This window comes from Ornithorhynchus anatinus, chromosome 8, assembly GCF_004115215.2.
Source record: "Ornithorhynchus anatinus isolate Pmale09 chromosome 8, mOrnAna1.pri.v4, whole genome shotgun sequence".
NCBI lineage: Eukaryota > Metazoa > Chordata > Mammalia > Monotremata > Ornithorhynchidae > Ornithorhynchus > Ornithorhynchus anatinus.
Genome location: NC_041735.1, coordinates 39,808,955 through 39,826,986, shown reverse-complemented (window position 1 = coordinate 39,826,986; position 18,032 = coordinate 39,808,955). Strand labels below are relative to the sequence as shown.

The 18,032-nt window shown below is 44.4% G+C and overlaps 1 protein-coding gene across 3 annotated transcripts in view; it reads left to right on the top strand.

The window, feature by feature from the left end:
• NEK11 (NIMA related kinase 11) overlaps positions 1-18,032 on the top strand; it is a 160,292-nt gene that overhangs the window by 78,120 nt on the left and 64,140 nt on the right. For all 3 annotated transcript variants that reach the window (XM_029070653.2, XM_029070654.2, XM_029070650.2), the window contains one exon: positions 80-218. In XM_029070653.2, coding sequence (XP_028926486.1) covers positions 80-218 — 139 coding nt within the window. The remainder of the gene's footprint in view (positions 1-79; positions 219-18,032) is intronic.

Genomic DNA, 18,032 nt, shown 5'->3' with positions numbered 1-18,032 from the left:
GTGAAAAACTTTATAGATCAGGAAATTAATCAGTTGTCTTATTTCTTTTTAACTTCCGCTCAACAAACTATTGAACAAGGAATCCCATGAACAGACTTCAGAGCACTTAATTGCGTCTCAGCCAGGCACTCCTTGGGACTCCAGAGCCGTAAGATACGATAAGTCGACTGGAAAGGAAATACCGGGCAGACTACTTGCATTTAAATCAGAGGAGCACGGTAAGGATTTGTTCAGAGTAACGACGGCATTTATTAAGGGCTTGCAGTGAACCGAACACTGTGCTAAGTACCAAGGCAGATGCAGAATGATTAGGTTGGACACAGTCCCCGTCCCACACAGGGCTCACAGTCAAAAAGGGAGGAGGCTTGGCTTTTTATCTCCCTTTTACAGGTGAAGAAATTTTTACAGAGAGATTAATGGACTTATCTAAATTCAAAGAGCAGGCAAGTCGCAGAGACAGGCCTGGAGCTCAGGTTTCCTGACTCCCGGCCCTATCCTATTTCCATTAGGCAGTACTGCCTCCCATTGTTCGTAATTGTTACAAATAAGACTGTAAGCTCATTGTGGTTAGGGAATATGTCTGTTATATCATTATAGTGTACTCTCCTAAGCACTTAGTACAGTGCTCTGCACACAGTAAGAGCTCAATAAATACAGTTGATTGATTGATAAGCACGGCCACATCCCTAAGATGCTTCTGATTGAGAAGCAGTGTGGCTCAGTGGAAAGAGCCCGGGCTTGGGAGTCAGAGGTCATGGGTTTGAGTCCCAGCTCTGCTGCTTGTCAGCTGTGTGACTGTGGGCAAGTCACTTCACTTCTCTGTGCCTCAGTTACCTCATCTGCAAAATGGGGATGAAGACTGGGAGCCTCACGTCACCTGATGACCCTGTATCTACCCCAGCACTTAGAACAGTGCTCTGCACAGAGTAAGCGCTAAACAAATACCAACATTATCTCTCCCCCGATTAGACTGAAAGCCCGTCGATGGGCAGGGATTGTCTCTATCTGTTGCCGAATTGTACATTCCAAGCGCTTAGTACAGTGCTCTGCACATAGTAAGCGCTTAATAAATAGTATCAAATGAATTCCTGAGTCAGATGGGGAAACTCACTCGGTCATTCGTGAAGATTAGCAGTTAAAAGAGAAGTAGCAGAATAATAATCAAATATCAAAGATTTCCATCAAACAGGCAAGATAAAATGCATAGTTTTGATATCCGATATAAGAACAGAAGGTTTTTTGAAGTAGAAGTTCCCCTAAGTTGAACAGTGAATGCAGTTGGAGTAGCTCGTAAGCCTGAAGGACGTAAGTATGTAGTTGTCCTTCATATTCGACAGAGATGGTGAGGTTCACCTCTCCTGTGTGGCTGAAAAGTAAAGGCTGCACCACAGTCCCCGTTAGGCACAAAAAAAAGTTAACCTTAGTTGTCTTGTTTTGCTTAATGCTTGCAGCACCTGGAACTGTTTCTGCTTTTCATTCATTCATTCAATAGTATTTATTGAGCGCTTACTCTGTGCAGAGCACTGTACTAAGCGCTTGGAATGTACAATTTGGTAACAGATAGAGACAATCCCTGCCCAATGACGGGCTCACAGTCTAAACGGGGGAGTCAGATGGACAAAAACAAGGCAACATGATCACGATAAATAGAATCAAGGGGATGTACACCTCATTAACAAAATAAATAGGGTAATAAAAATATATACAAATGAGCACAGTGCTGAGAGGAGGGTAAGGGAGAGGGGGAGGAGCAGAGGGAAAGGGGGGAAAGGGGGCTTAGCTGAGGGGAGGTGAAGGGGGGAAGGAGGAGGGAGCAGAGGGCGGAGGGGGAGCAGAGGGAAAAGGGGTAGCTCAGTCTGAGTAGTTTTTGCCTCCTTGTCTTTCATTATTTATGAAGCTTTTGCTTGAAGAAAGCCACTCCCGTCTTGATAGCAGCGTGTAGGCCAGAATGTCCTCAACAGCTGGTTCTCAGTTTTCGGCTGGGATGCAGCATTTTCTGAAACTGTGTTTCCCCAAGTCCTTAAAATGCTTCCTCCACCCTCCTCGCTTCCTGTTTCTCAGTTTCTGCTCTTCCTAAAGCAATAGTTTTGGTGTCTCGCTGCCTCCGCTCATTCTCTTTTTATATCCTACCCAGCAGAGCTTCGATGCTAGGGGACAGACTGTGTTCCGGGGCTTAGTTGTTTGTGATCTTGTTTTGTCATTTGACATTGAATATGGCCACTAAATGATGCTAATGGAACCGCTCCAGGCGGTGGATATGGTGGTTGGATGGAGTCCAGGTCTCACATTTATAAAGTTTTACAACACTACAATTCTGCAGACCTTAATTTGGTCTGGAGCCCGGTACCCTACTCATTCATTCATTCAATCGTATTTACTGAGCACTTACTGTTTGCAGAGCACTGTATTAAGCGCTTGGAATGTACAGTTTGGCAACAGATAGAGACCATCCCTGCCCAACAACGGGCTCATAGTCTAAAAAGGGGAGACAGACAGCAAAACCAAACAAGTAGGCATCAATACCATCAAAATAGGTAAACAGAATCATAGATATTCTATTTAACATTCTCCCAAAGGATGTGCTGGCCTTCTTGATTTGGTTTGTTACTTCCTTGTCTATCAGTATATCATTAGTCAATGTGCTTGCCAAGGTAACAGAATTCCTTCACAGCTTTTCGCTCTTTGTTACTAATATGAATTTTTGGTTGTGCCTATGGCTTTCTTGGTGCATCGCCTCAGTTTTCTTTAGAATTACCATCAGCCTACAGTGGCTGGCTCATTCGGTAAGGTGGTTTACAATCATTTGCATATCTTCTTGGGGGTGTGCCTCTAATACGTAGTCGTGTACTTGTAGGAAAACTTGAATGTTTCTTTCTGGGGCTTTGGATGCTTGAAACCTGTTAAGATGAAAGAGTTTCTCGGAGGTGCAAAAGTGTATTCCGACACCTACATCTATGGCCCTTTGTACCCTTCAGCAGGGCTGTATAGGTTGAGATTAACAGGAAGAGCCCCAATACGTGTCCCTCCTTTATTCCATTGGCAATAGGGAATGGATCGGACAGCCAAAAGTTTGAAGTATTTTCAAGACGCTGCACGTTGCTCTTGTGTGTTTTGCAGATGCACACCGTACACAATTTTAACATTTAAAAAAATTCAAGCTTGGCGATTCAGAGTTTTAGATGCTAAACGAGAAGATTGACAACCGTCTATCATTCTATGGGGTTAGTAGGCAGCAGTTCAACTTTGGAAGATGCAGGTCTCTGCAGGAGATTAATCAACAGTTTTTGAGCACTTGCTCAGTGCAGAGCACTGTGTCAAGCACTTAGGAGACTACAAGAGAATTAGTTAACACGATAGCTGTCTGCAAGGAGCTTACAATCTAGCAGGGAAGACAGGAGGTGAAATAAACTTCAGGAAGGGCGGAAGCAACGGAGTTTAAAGTTCTAGGCAAGTAGGGCTGGTGGCGGGGTTTAAGTTGAATAAGCGTTTAAGTGCTTAGGTGACTTGAAAATGGCGGAGTGATAGGACTGATGAAAATAGGGTGGGGAGATGAGATATTAATCATGGAAGGCTTCCCGGAGGCTAGAGAGAGAGAGCAGTGGTCGGCCAGGGGTGAAGGGGGAGGGAATTACAGGCAGGAGGGAACGCTGGAGCGAGACACTGATGGTGAGAGATCAGAAAACAAGGCACAGTGAGGAAATTGGCTGGAGAGGAGTGAAGCATGTGAGCTGGGTGGCAGTGGGAGAGGAATGAGTCAGGGAGAAAGGTGATTGCCTTAAAGCCAATGACCAGTAGTCTCTGCTCGATGTAGAGGGGAAGGGGCAACCACTGGAAGATTTTGAGGTATGGAGAGGCATGTGCAAAATGATGTTTTAGGAAAATGATCTGAGCAGCTGAATGGAAGTTCTGCCTTTATTAACAGGCTGATCACTCGGCTAGAGTAATCTGGTTTGTCCGTCTCCCCCGTTCAGATTCACTGGCTAGTCGAGCGGGTCGCCCCTTGCCTCCGCCTCTGTAGTTTTTTCTAAAAGTTTCAGAAGTTGTGCTGTCTCCCTTTAGCTGTAGACCTTAGACATTAGGTTGATGCAGTAATCTCATTGCCTTCTAAAGTGGTATCAGAATAACAATCTTGGGACATATATTATTCAGAAAAAATATGTGATCAAATTTATTCATATTTTACAGCTCTTTAAACTATTTTCCAGTGGTTGCTCTAGGTTCTTTAACTTAACATGCTAGTCATAACGTTTTTCAAAATGAAATGATCTGGTGACCCTTTTCTTGATGGAATACAAATTGGAAAGGTAGCAAAGATGTAGTAATATCCAAGTTGCATTAATAGATAGTTGCCTTGAACTCCTGGGAAGAAGTCAGTTACAAGAAAGAGGGCAAAGTGTGGAATACCTGAGAGGGCAGTCTGAAAAGTCAAAAGTAAGGACATCATCATCAGTGGTCTTTAATAAGCACTTACTCTGTGCAGAGCACTGTACTAAGCAGTTGGGAGAGTACAGTACAATGGAGTTGGTAGACACATTCCCTGCCCACAACAAGCTTACAGTCTAATACAGTGAATAGATTGGTGTTAGGGGAGTGAAGTGTGAAAGGGGGAGAGCTGATGGAGTGCTATAAAGATGATAGTAAAGAGTTTGGGTTTGATGTGGAAGAGCATGGGCAGTGCTTAGTACAGTGCTCTGCACATAGTAAGCACTCAATAAATACTGTTGAATGAATGAATGGAGGTTTTTGAGGAGTGGGAAGACATGGACTGAATTTTTTTTTTTTTTAAGAAAAGCAATCTGGGCAGCAAAAGTGAAATATGGACTGGAGTAGGGAGAGTCAAGAGGCAGGGAGGTCAGTCAGGAGGCTAATGAAGTAGTCAAGGTGGGATGGAAGTACTTGGATTCCTTCATTCATTCAATAGTATTTATTGAGCGCTTACTGTGTGCAGAGTACTGTACTGAGCGCTGGGAATGGACAATTAGGCAACAGATAGAGACCGTCCCTGCCCAGTGATGGTCTCACAGTCTAATCGGGGGAGACAGACAGCAAAGCAAAGCAGAACAGAACCAAAAGCAAGACAACATTGTCACAATAAATAGAATCAAGGGGATGTACATCTCATTAACAGAATAAATAGGGTAATAAATAATATATACAAATGAGAACAGTGCTGAGGGGAGGGGAAGGGGAGGAGCAGAGGGTGAAGTGGGGAAGGGAGGGGGGGCTCAGCTGAGGGGAGGTGAAGGGGGAAGGGGGAGGAGCAGAGGGAGGGATCAGTATGGCAGTAGGCTAGATGGAGAGGAAGGGGTGGATTCTAGAGAATCCCTTTCTTAATATCTTTCCTTCTGTCCCCTGATCATTTTGCCCGAGTTAATGGGGCCAAGGAGCTACCACTAAGAACTCTGTGGCAGGAGAAGATAGGAAGGAAGGGGAAATCTGTGGTTTCCTCACATTATCTCGTTGCCCCCAGCACCTCTCTCTCTCTCCACACCAAGCTTCCCCCAATTACCTCTCCACACCTCTTCTCCTTCTTGCTGATTTGGAATCCCCTTGTTGCCAAGAGTGAGGTTCGTTTCTCTCTGGACTCCTTAGGGAAAACTCCGTCACTGCCGTCTTCACCCTCCTCATTCCCGTGGAGGTAGCACCTATGTATCTGTACTTCTAAAGTAGCTTCTAATTATTATTTTTTTAAGTTAGTTGGGTAAAATACCCTCAAAAGGTTGTTAGGGATGTATCTCAGGAGTGGTATTGTGGAGAAAGATAATTACAAGGAAAGCAGAGTAGGAACTGATGAAGCCAATACATGGTGACCTTTGGTGAAGTGGCTTGACATATTCTTTACGAATAAGAAAAGTTCCTTTATAACGTTGGATCCTTTTTTAATACAGACTCAACCGAGGCTCTCCCTCAGGAACTGTCTGCAGCCTATCTGGAGTGGAAAATCCCTCCAAAACCTGAGCCGTCCTTATGGCGCCTCCAGATTTCTTTAGGCCCCTGAGGTCACCCAAATCTCCAGAGCCTGCAGTCGGAGCAGCTGCTGATTTCACCTGGCAGCCCCAGTTTAGTGGAGTCAGCTGTCTACATTGACAGACTGCTCTGGCTCTTTCAGGAGGCCTCCAGGGAGCGGTCTTCTGCTGTGTGCTTGGAGATTGATCAGCCCAACACTACCTCTGGTAAGCAGCTCTCCTTAATAACGTAGGCAGCAGCAGCAGTGGAGAACTCCAGCTCAATTGCCTTTAGATTTTCTACCACTCCTGGTTTTGCAGGGGTAAAGCATGTCTTGACCGCTCACTCCGCCTCCATTCGGCTACCTAAAATGCCTCTCCACCTCATTGCGAATTAGACCTCCTTCATTCTGATCACTCATTGAGGTAGCTTTTCTGGTTTAAGGCCTCTCAATTCCCTGTTAACCTTTTTTGATTTTTTTTTTCTGTGTTTTGCTACTGTCAGACTCCTATCAGGAGGTAGTTTAAAGTAGAATTTTGACCTAATGAATGGCTGTAAAAGTAAAATGGTTATCCAGTGTTTATTCTTGCGTTGACCTTCCGTTCAAAGTTACCGGTAGGCCGGATCCAAAGTCAGTCAATCAGTCATATTTATTGAACGCTTCCTGTGTGCAGAGGACCGAACTAAGCGCTTGGGTGAATACAGTATAACAGAGTTGGGAGACATGTTCCCTGCCCACAAGGAGCTTAAAGTGTAGAGGGGGAGATAGATATTAAAATTCTTGCATCATTTGACAGTGTGCTTTACAGTTATTGAGATGAAATGACAACCTCTAACTTCATACTGCTAATGGAGTTCCTTGTCCGTGTACAGGGTTTTCCAGGTGCAGGCGGTCTCAGACCTCAATCTTTTACAAGCTAATTGTCAGTACTTAACGCTTTGTTGATTCCGAAAATTAGTTCATAATTATCTGCATATCTTTCTGGGTGGGTGCTTTTAGAGCACAATAATCAACATGCAGGAGCTCCTGTAGGAGAGATTCAAGGACTTTAGGATGATACCTTCGTTTGTCGAGTTTCCTAGGGAAAGTTAATTGGAAATTTGCAGGGTCTTTGTGGCATCTTCAAACTGGCTAAAAGGATGAGGGAAATTATCAAACAAATCATCCCATCAGGGATTTTGTTCATATCTTGGCAAAGTTTGCAGGACAGCTTAACTTTTTAGTCCTGTGAGAGCTCAGACCTACAAAATTGTGTCAGTTGTGTGTCAGTTGCAGCCAGGACTCAATAAACACCATTAATTGATTGTAGGATAATATGACTCTACTTTTCATTTTGCAGTTATAAAAAGGAAGTTAGTCCCTCTACTCACATATATATTTTAAAATCTCAAATATAATAAATGAGACTTGAAAAAATGCCATCGTTTGCAGAAATCCTTACTACTGCTGCCATCGCTTTTTTTTTTAGACAGAGAAATATGTTCTATAAAAATCCAAGAAGGCTCTTCCTTATAATGGTCTCTAAAGGCTTCTTGTAGCTTCTTGGGATGAGAACAGGATAATCCCAGAAAGCCGGAAGGAGAAACTTCATTAAAGACTCATCTTTCTTGCTTCTGTTTTGCCAAAGGAGATTGAAGTTAGGTAGCAAAGAAGGAGGATCAAAATTCCAGGTGTGGCTCTGTCTTGGAATTCATTTTAAAATCAAGAGAGAAGAGTCTTTAGAACTTCTTAAAAGAGATCGATTCTTTTTGGAGTGATGAGAGGTTGGCTTTATCACACAAAGAAACATTCTTTCATCCACCACAGTTTGAGTCCACAAGATTCACTGAGGGTCTCCAGGCTCGAAGCCCTCTTTCTTTTTCCCTTTTTCTCTTTCTCTTTCTCTGAGTCTAACTCTCCAGAACTTTTTATGTATAGGATGGAGTCTGACGGCGAAAGGGCCACGTGATGATGCAGTGGAGAAGAATGATAGAATTTGTTATTTTAAAAACATCTCCAAATTGTATTAGGACAGAGTATCTGGGCAAGAAACTTTCATGTCTGAACCTTTTTCAATAGGCTCATTGCTTGTGGGCTACAAAAACCATCTGGTCTTTTAACTAGTGTCCAGAGACTCAGGGATTAGCAGCTTTACCCCTCTAAACTAGAAGTGAATTTATCTAGGGCCCTTAATTAGTCCTAATTTCCTCTTATTTGTTGTTAATGTTACTTGCCTGGAGGTTATTTTCATGAGTTTGGCTATTAGCAGAATAGAGTACAGTGGACTAAAAATGAAGCAGTTAAAAAGAAGGGAGAAACTTTACAGCTCCTCACATGGTCTCCAATTTCACCTATCTTGCCCACCCTGCTGTCACAGTGATTTTTCACATCCTTTCATCAAGAAACAAGAAGGTTTGCTTTGCCCTTTTCCTTCACGGTCTGGTGCTAGTGCCTCTCTTGTTCTTGTCCTTTCTTATTACAGAGATGCATGCAGCAACTTTACGCTCTTTGTACTAGACAGGAAAAATTGTGGTTTTATTACAGAAAGAAAGGGAGTTCACTGTATGCCCAACTTTTGGTTAGCACTGATAATGGCGGATAAAGGTCTCCTGGCTAAATGAAACCCAGAGATAATCCCAAAACTCTCATTTTAGCCAGTCTTTATTCATTAGACCTTTTACCACAGCTGAAAACAAATGGGGAAAAAAAAAGTCTGATTGGAGTTTCCTCTGAGCTCCCCTCCCCTCTTCACTCTAGAATGGAGGGTCCAGAAGGGAAGTGGTGAATCAGTCAATCTGTAGCATTTATGCAACACCTACTGTGTGCAGAGTATTGTGCTAAGCACTGGGGAACAGGGTGCTTGGGTAATCAACTCCTGCATAATGGAAATTTAATTGAATGTCAATTATGCCTTAGGCCCACCTAAAATGTAATTTTCAAAAATGAAAAATCTTCCTTACCTTTATGGTTGCGTTTTTTTTTTTTCCTCCTAAATGCTCATGATCAGGTTGACTAGTTTTGTTTCTTACTAAAATCCTTTGGGGCAGGACAGTCTTATTTCTCTGTTTTACAAACAAGAAAGTGTGAGGTGAAATAATTTGCCTACAGCTGAACAACTAATAACTGGGAGGGCCAGACATAGAAATCTCCCCCAATGCCTGCTAGAGAAATGAGAGTGTGGTTATGTAATCATAATATATACCATATTATATGACTTACCCTAGGGCTTTCCTTTTCAAGGATTTTATTGAGTTTTGAGTGATTTAAGGATACCAACTGGATTATCGTGTATTTGTAAAATTCCACTGATATTTGAAAAGTGCGAGCTTGTGGGTGTTTGTGTATTTAAGTGTTTGTATCTGGAGATGTGAAATTGTAAATGGCTTTTAAAAACAAATGTTGAGGGGGAAATCATTGGTGGCAACCCTATTTACTCTATTACACCCAACTATATCCCACGATGAACAGATGTAAGAATTTTTTTCAGGTCAGAGGGGCCGAAACAAATATTTAAATGCTGAAGAAATTCGGGATTTTCAGCTATTCCCCAAATCACAAAAATCAAAAGGGTAAGGGGGCTTAATATAACAATTAGAAGAAAGATACTGATGGTCCAATTTCAATGTCATTCCATCTGGGAAATTAACTGCGTTCTTCAAAGCAAATTGAATCTGAAACAGAAATGGCTCACCATCATATTGTGAGGCCTTATGCTCAGAGAAGACCCAAGAGGGACAATGTCCTTGGTGGGAAGGGAGCCGTATGTGATACCATTCTAGGAAACTCTTCCAGCTCAGCAGGCTAGGAGCATCTTAAAACATCTTTGAGATAGCAACCCACAGATTGCTTTATTAAGATGACTGTGCCCTAGAGGGACACCCACAAGAAAGCAGGCAAATGTGTTAAATTTCTATCAGATACTCTAGGGACTGAGAAGAAGTGAGAAGAAAGTGGAAGTCACATACTAGCCCACACTTGGAGAAACAAGAGTTGTCATCAACAAAACACAACTTAACCCTGTCAGTGAATTATGTTACCTAGTCAGTACGCTGTCTCATGGTGCACGGATAAAGAGATTGAAAGCAGAATGAAGGCGGAAATCATGACCGTCAGCTGACGGTAAGATTGAGTATGGTGACAACTGGGTATCAACCTCCATACCCGTTTGAATGTCTGTCACGTCGCTGTGGTGTTCAACCTCTTATAAGGCTATGAGACCTGGTCCTTCTTCAGAAAACACATCCAGCTTCTAGCTCAGTTAATGGCAGAGCAAGATAACCGTGGCTCAGTGGAAAGCGCCCGGGTTTAGGAGTCAGAGGTCGTGGGTTCTAATCCCAGCTCCGCCACCTGTCAGCTGTGTGACTTTGGGTAAGTCACTTAACTTCTCGGTGCCTCAGTTACCTCATCTGTAAGATGGGGATTAAGAGTGTGAGCCTCACGTGGGACAACCTGATTCCCTTGTATCTCCCCCAGCGCTTAGAACAGTGCTCAGCACATAGTAAGCGCTTAACAAATACCAACATTATTATTATTATTATAACCAATCAGTCAGATGTTCTGGTAAAATATTGAAGAAACATTCACACGGGCAGCACGTGAAAAAAATGGTCAGCCGCATTGTGCTGTTAGACTCCCACGATCTGTGAGATTGGAACTGTCTTGCTGACCTACACTGGATAAGGAATTACAATATTTGGTTAATAACATTATTAACTTTGCTGCACCTAGGCAGTCAAAAGGAATAAAATGGGTAGGGTGTCCGGCCAAGATCCAAGAGGAAGCTCTGTACCCAGTCCCCGCTAACAATGGCCGAAATAGGTTCCTGGACAGAAAAATGGTCGAAGGTCAGTGCCTATAAGGTCATGGTGGTGTCCAACCTCCTAAATGGCTATGAGATCTGACCTGCTGCCAAAGACACATCCAGCTTCTAGGTGAGTTTTCACGAGTGCCGTCTACAAACCGTACAGAGATTAACGCTTCGTATAGTCATGTAATCCAGGTGTCATCCCTCTCTTTAGCAAGAAAGGCGGGTTCCCCTACTGTAGGAAATCCTCCTGGCCCTCGGCTCAAGCCCCCACCCAACGTGAAATAAGGGGCCCATTCTGATGCAGGGCTACTGACCTGGAAGCATCTATAACCTCACCTTACGCTTGTGGAGAGGCAGAGTGTTTGCACTCCTCATGGGGGTCTCATCGACCGGTGTTACCAATCAATCGATCAGGGTATTTATTCAATCGATGGGATTTATTGAGTGCTTTCTTCGTGCAGAGCACTGAACTAATTGCTTGGGAGAGTATGATGGAGTAGGTAGATACAATCCCTGTCCTCAGCCACATTAACAGCCAGGAGAACCTCTGCCCGGCCTTATCCCCTCGAGTGATTGCCCCCAGTCACTTGGGGTGTCTCCTTTTTCCTCCCACTCTAGGGTTCTCCCATCCCCCCCCCTCCCCCCCCCCCCCCCCCCGTTTCCTAAGGCAGATTCCCCGAGGGCAAGATTCCTGCCACCTCCACTTGGGCCCCTCAGGAAAATTCCCCGGTCCCAGCTCTGTCAATTAAGAAGCTTTATGCGAAGCAGTGGAGGAGTTGGAGAGCCAGCTCATACATACAATTCAGGTCAGTACTCGGTCCAGTCCATAAGTAACAGGAAAAAAACTTCCTTGGAAGCCACACTGTTACACTTGTTTTCCTCTCTCTTTCTGCCGTCCAGATTAAAAACCATCATTGCTACTGAACAGTGCAGCATTTTTCAAAAGAATAAATTATCCCCTAATCCTGTTTATTGTTTGATAGACAAGGAAAACTTAGTTAAACTGCTTCTCATTCTTCTAACTCCAACAAATGAACAAGTAATACCCTCTTAATTTATACCGGGCCTTTTTTGAGGCAATTCTTCTGTAGCACGTCGGTGCTTTGGCAGGTTTTCAATTTGGGTAATTATGTTAAGCGCTCCTCAGTTCCTCCCGGAGCTTTAGTTGGAGAGGTTTCCTCTTGCTCTTCCTGAAATTATTGTGTAGCACGTTCATTTCAAATGGCCTCATTTCAGGGGAGCCCAAGGCAGCCGTTTTTGATGTCCTCTTTTATCTGCCAGGCCCATGCTCTCACTTCAAATAAATACTCTCAGGGCTCAAATTGAGAATTTTCTGGGAAGCCAACCCAGATTAAGCATGAAGTTATGTTCTACTCCACCATCCTCCCGGTCTCACCAGCCCGTAGCCTTGGCATTATCCTCGCTCGACTCATCTCTCATCGAACCCACGTATTCAATCTGTCACCAAATCCTCTCGGTTCTATCGTCACAGCATCTCTAGAATCCACCCTCTCCTCTCTATCCAAACTGCTATCGCTGCATATTTCAAGAACTCATATCGAACCTTCACGACTGCGTTCGTCTCACTGGAATCCCTGCCTCCTATCTCTTCCAACCCGATTTGATTGTATCCATCGAAGCGCTTAGTACGGTGTCTGGCGCATAGTAAGCTCTTAACAAATACCGTCATTATCACTATTATTAATTATTATCCCCCACCCCAGTCCTTATTTCACTCCTATTCTCGGATCATTTTTCTGAAAATATGTTCCGTCCACGTCTCCCCGCTCTCTTTTTTCAATAGTATTTGTTAAGCCTTTACTGTGTGTCACGTACAGTTCTAAGTGCCAGAGTAGATTCAGGTTAATCAGGTTAGTTAGAGTCCCTGCCCCACAAGGGCTCACAGTCTAAGTAGGAGAGAGAACAGGTACTGAATGCCCATTTTGCCGTTGAAGAAACTGAGGCACAGAGAAGTAAAGTAATCTGCCCAAAGGTCACAGAGCAGGCAAGTGGTGGAGCTAAGATTAAAACTCAGGCCCTCTGGTTCCCAGGCCCTTGATTTCCCCACTTCTCAAGAACCTCCAGTGATTGCTCGTCCACCTCCACGTCAAACAGAAATTCTTTTCCACTGGGTATAAAGAATTCATCAGGCTAACAAGCTTTCCCCCTCCTACCTTAGCTCATAAATTTCCTATTCCAACCGGCCTGCAAACTCCGCTCCTCTAATGCCAACCAAACAATAACAGTAATAATAATAATAATTGTGGTGTATGTGCCAAGCACTGTACTAGGAGCTGGGATAGATACAAGATAATCAGGTCCCCCATGGGGCTCACAGCCTAAATAGGAGGGAGAACAGGTATTGAATCCCCATTTTACACATGAGGAAACTGAGGCACAAAAAGGTAAAATGTCTTGACCAAGGTGATGATGATGATGGGATTTGTTAAGCGCTTACTTTGGGTCAGGCACTTTACTAAGCACTGGGGAGGATACAAGCAAATTGAGTAGGACACAGTCCCTATCCCACATGGGGCTCACAGTCTCAATCCCCATTTTACAGATGAGGTAACTGAGGCCCAGAGAAGAGAAGTGCCTTGCCCGAGATCACAGAGCGGACAAGTGGCGGAGCCAGGATTAGATGGTCACACAACAGGTAGGTGGCCGGGCTACGATTAAAATCCAGGTTCTCTGGCTCTCAGGACCGTGTTCTTTTCTCTGTGTCATATTGCTTCCCACTTGGCCCTGTTGCTTCTCTACTCACTGTACTGTGATCTCTTCTATTTCACCAACGACCCCTTGCGGTGTCTTCCCTCTGGCCGGGTACTCCCTCCGCTTTCATATATGTCAGTCACTCTCCCCGCTTTCAAAGCCTTGCTAAAATCGCCGCTCCTGGAACTCCCTCCACTTTCATATATGTCAGTCACTCTCTCCGCTTTCAAAGCCTGGCTAAAATCGCCACTCCTGGAACTCCCTCCACTTTCATATATGACAGTCACTCTCCCCGCCTTCAAAGCCTTGCTAAAATCACCGCTCTTCCGAGAGGCCTTCCCCGACTAAATCCCCATTTCCTCTACTCTGTCTCCCTTCGGCATTACCCAGGCCGCTGTGACCGTACCCTTTAAGGACTTGATATTCACTTTATCGTCCGCCTCACAAGTGTTATGTACATAGCTAGAATTTATTTTAATGACTGTCTTCACCGCTAGATGGTAAACTCCTTGTGCGCAGGGAGTGAGTCTGCCAACTCTGATGTATCGTACTCTACCCAGCACTTAGTACAGTGTACATAGTAAAGCATTCAGTAAAATACCATGGATTGAGTGACTATCCAATCCAAAACTTAACTAACAGCATTCCATAGTCACACCGCTCTATGCCTTTGTCTAGTTCTCAATAATGATGGCATCTGGTAAGCGCCTACTATGTGCCAAGCACTGTTCTAAGCACTGGGGGGGCGGTAATCAGGTTGTCCCACGTGGGGCTCACAGTCTTCACCCCCATTTTCCAGATGAGGTCACTGAGGCCCAGAGAAGTGAAGTGACTTGCCCAAAGTCCCACAGCTGACAAGTGGCGGAGTCGTAATTAGAACCCGTGACCCCCGACTCCCAAGCCTGGGCTCTTTCCACTGGGCCACACTGCTTCTCATAATAATAACAACAAGTCTGGTATCTAAGTGCTTACTCTGTTCCAGGTACTGTACTAACCGCTAGGGTGGGTACAAATCCTACCCACCCTAGCGGTTAGTACACCGGGTTGGACACCACCCCGTCCCACGTAGGGCTCACAGTCTCAATCCCCATTTCACAGATGAGGTAACTGAGGCACAGAGAAGTTAAGTGACAAGCCCAAGATCACACAGCAGACAAGTGGAGGAGCCGGGATTAGAACCCATGACCTTCTGACTCCCAGTCCTGTGCTCTGTCCACTATGCCACTCTAATTACCACTCAAGTGAACTCAAAAGGAACAGCCCCACAAACAAAATTAAAAAACACTTAAGAAGGGCACAGCCATGCCAAGGGTAAGGCACTTATGACAGTTGCTACATTTGCTATTCTGCCCTGAATTGTAGTTAGATTATTCTTGGCACTGGTGCAGCGGGAATTAGACTGTTGAAGTCAGTATCCCTCGCTGCGGTTTAAAAAAGGCCATATGGCAAAATCAGAGGAAGTCCAGAAAAGGGTTCTTCTCTGGGATTTTTTCTCCTGGAATCACTGTCTTCGGGGAAAATTTCTAAGGAAAAACTATATTTAGCAAAAACCCCCACGGAAGACAATTTTGCACCCTCTAAACACTCTGGGTCACCGATCAATCGATCACTTGTATTATTGAGCACTTACGGTGTGCAGAGCACTTTACTAAGCGCTTGGGAGAGTAGGACAACGTTGGTGGATACGTTCCCTGCCCACAATGAGCTTGCCGTCAAGATGGGGAGACAGCCATTAATGTAAATAAACTGTGGACAAATATATTAACTGCTGTGGGCTGGAGGCGGGGGAATAAAGGGAACATCTCCAGGGTGATGGAGAAGGGAATGGGAGAAGAGGAAATGAGGGCTTAGTCTGGGAAGGCCTCTTGGAGGAGATGCGCATTTTGGGGAGAGTAATTGTCCGTCAGATATGAAGAGGGAGGGCATTCCAGGCCAGGGGCAGGATGTGGGCACGAGAGGTCAGTGGCGAGGTAGGTGAGATTGAGTAGGTTGGCAGTAGTGGAGTGAAGTGTACGTGTTGGGTTGTAGTAGGAGAGCAGCAAGATGAAGTAGAAAGGGGCAAAGCGATTGAGTACCCAAAATCGAGACAAAAATTTGCCCCAAATTCAAAAACGTAGCTTAGCATGTAAGTCAGTGAAAGAATTGTACCACTACCGGATAGCTTAGATCTGTTTTCCCGATCGTGTCCGTGCTTATTTACTTGAGTAAGGTATGCATCTAATAAATGTTGCTGAACACGGGTGACATGTTTTATTTCTTAAAGGGAGTAAGACATCACTGTACGTTTAGGTGCTGTAATTGTTAAAAGGATTCGAATAGGTCGTTAAAATCTCAAATGCTATCGGAATGATTGAGACCGAGTATTTTTCACCTTCTGCATGTAAAAGAGTGAGAAATTAACAGGAAATTATATCTATTTCACTAACAAGGACCGAAAGATCCAATATCATTCTCTGATGGATTTGCCTGCCCCAGCACCTCAGTAAAGAAGATTTAGGTGTCGACCCTTCGTTAGAGGTGAATTCGAACGGGCATTACAGTGCGGACTAGATGGCTCTGAGAAGCGGTACAAACGAGGACTGTTGGCAATTTTAGAAGTCAGACATTTGCTTGGGCCAACATAGGCTTGGAAAGTGGCAGATTTGCAGAAACACTTCACATTATGTTGTCATTTCAGCAGACGTGGAAAAGGTTCGCGAATCACCACACTGCGATCTCCCAGGCAACCACAAAACAATGGCTTTTTTGGAATAATTCAACTGGGTTAGCAACATCGGGGCCATGGAATATTCTTAGCTCCTACAATCCTCCGTTTCCTCCATTTAGCCTAAACGCTCCAGGAGAATTTATATGTGTACGGTTCGGAAGACATGTGTCGTAACTGTTGTTATTCTGTCCGTTAAAGTCGTACTCTGTGTCAAGCACTTTTCTAAGCGTTGGGCTAGTTAATCAGTTCGGGTACGGTCAGTCTCAATAGGACAGTTAGTGAATCCCCATTTTGCAGCCTAGGAAACTGAGGCACAGAGAAGTTAAGTGACTTACCCAATGGTGACACAGCAGGCAAATGACGGAGCTGAGATCAGAATCCAGGGCCTCTGGCTCCCGGACCTGTGCACTTTCCCACATCCTCCCCGCCATCCTGGAATTCCCTCCCCCTCCATATACACCAGACCACCACTCTCTCCACTTTCAAAAAGTTATTAAGGTCACTTCTTCTCCAAGAGACTTTCCCTGATTAAGCCTCTTTTCCCCGGCTTGGTCTCCCTTTCGAATCATCTGTTCACTTGGATCCGTGACCTTTGGACATTTGATTTTTGCCCATTGCACTTAGGTACATATCTTTAAATGATATTTTTTAATTTACTTATTCATATTAATGTCTGTTTCATCTAGACCCTAAACTCATTATGGGCAGGGAACGTGTCTGCTAATTCTGTTGTAGTCTCTCAAGTGCAGTGCTCTGCACAGAGTAAGCACTCAATAAATGCAGTGGATTTATTGCCACTAGGCCACGCTGCTTCTGGGATGTAACATACTTCCCTCCTAAACTGCAACCGCCAGTAAAGGCTCTGATAAGGCAACACTGATATTTTTGAAAATGATGCTAAAGACTCTCCACCTCATTCATTCAATAGTATTTATTGAGCGCTTCCCATGTGCAGAGCACTGTACTAAGCGCTTGGAATGAACAAATCGGTAACAGATAGAGACGGTCCCTGCCCTTTGACGGGCTTACGGTCTAATCGAATGAATGATGAGAATATAAGCATAGGTGGTTTCGCTGGCAAAGTTGGATTAAGAATGTGGGTAGAGCAGCCTCCTCAGGGCTCACTATCAGAAAGCGTGGCCATGATAGACAATTTAAAAACGCCTAACCTCCCTGCACCCGAGTTGGAAATGTTGGTATTTGTTAAGCGCTTACTACGTGCAGAGCACTGTTCTAAGCGCTGGGGTAGATACAGGGTAATCAGCTTGTCCCACGTGGTGCTCACAGTCTCAATTCCCATTTTACAGATAAGGTTACGAGGCACAGAGAAGTGAAGTGACTTGTCCACAGTCACCCAGCCAACAAGTGGCAGAGGTGGGATTCGAACCCATGACCTCTGACTCCCAAGCCCGGGCTCTTTCCACTGAGCCACGCTACAATAATGACTTATTGTCATTATTGTATGACATTGCATTATTGTATACATTATTGGATGTATTGCATGGCATAGTGGAAAGAGCCTGGGCTTGGGAGTTAGAGGTTGTGAGTTCTAATCTGACTCTGCCACTGAAAACTGTGACTTTGGGCAAGTCACTTGACTTCTCTGTGCCTCCATGACCTCATCTGTAAAATGGGGATGAAGACTGTGAGCCCCATCTGGGACAACCTGATTACCTTGTATCTACCCCAGCGCTTAGAACAGTGCACGGCACATTGTAAGCACTTAGCAGATGCCATCATTATCAGCGCTTAGGACAGTGCTTTGCACATAGTAAATGCTTAATAAATACCATCATTATTTAGGTCACCTAAAAATGCATTTTGCAGGAATAGGCTGATGCTCTCTGAGTCATCCTGGGATCTCTTTGGAGTATCTCTGA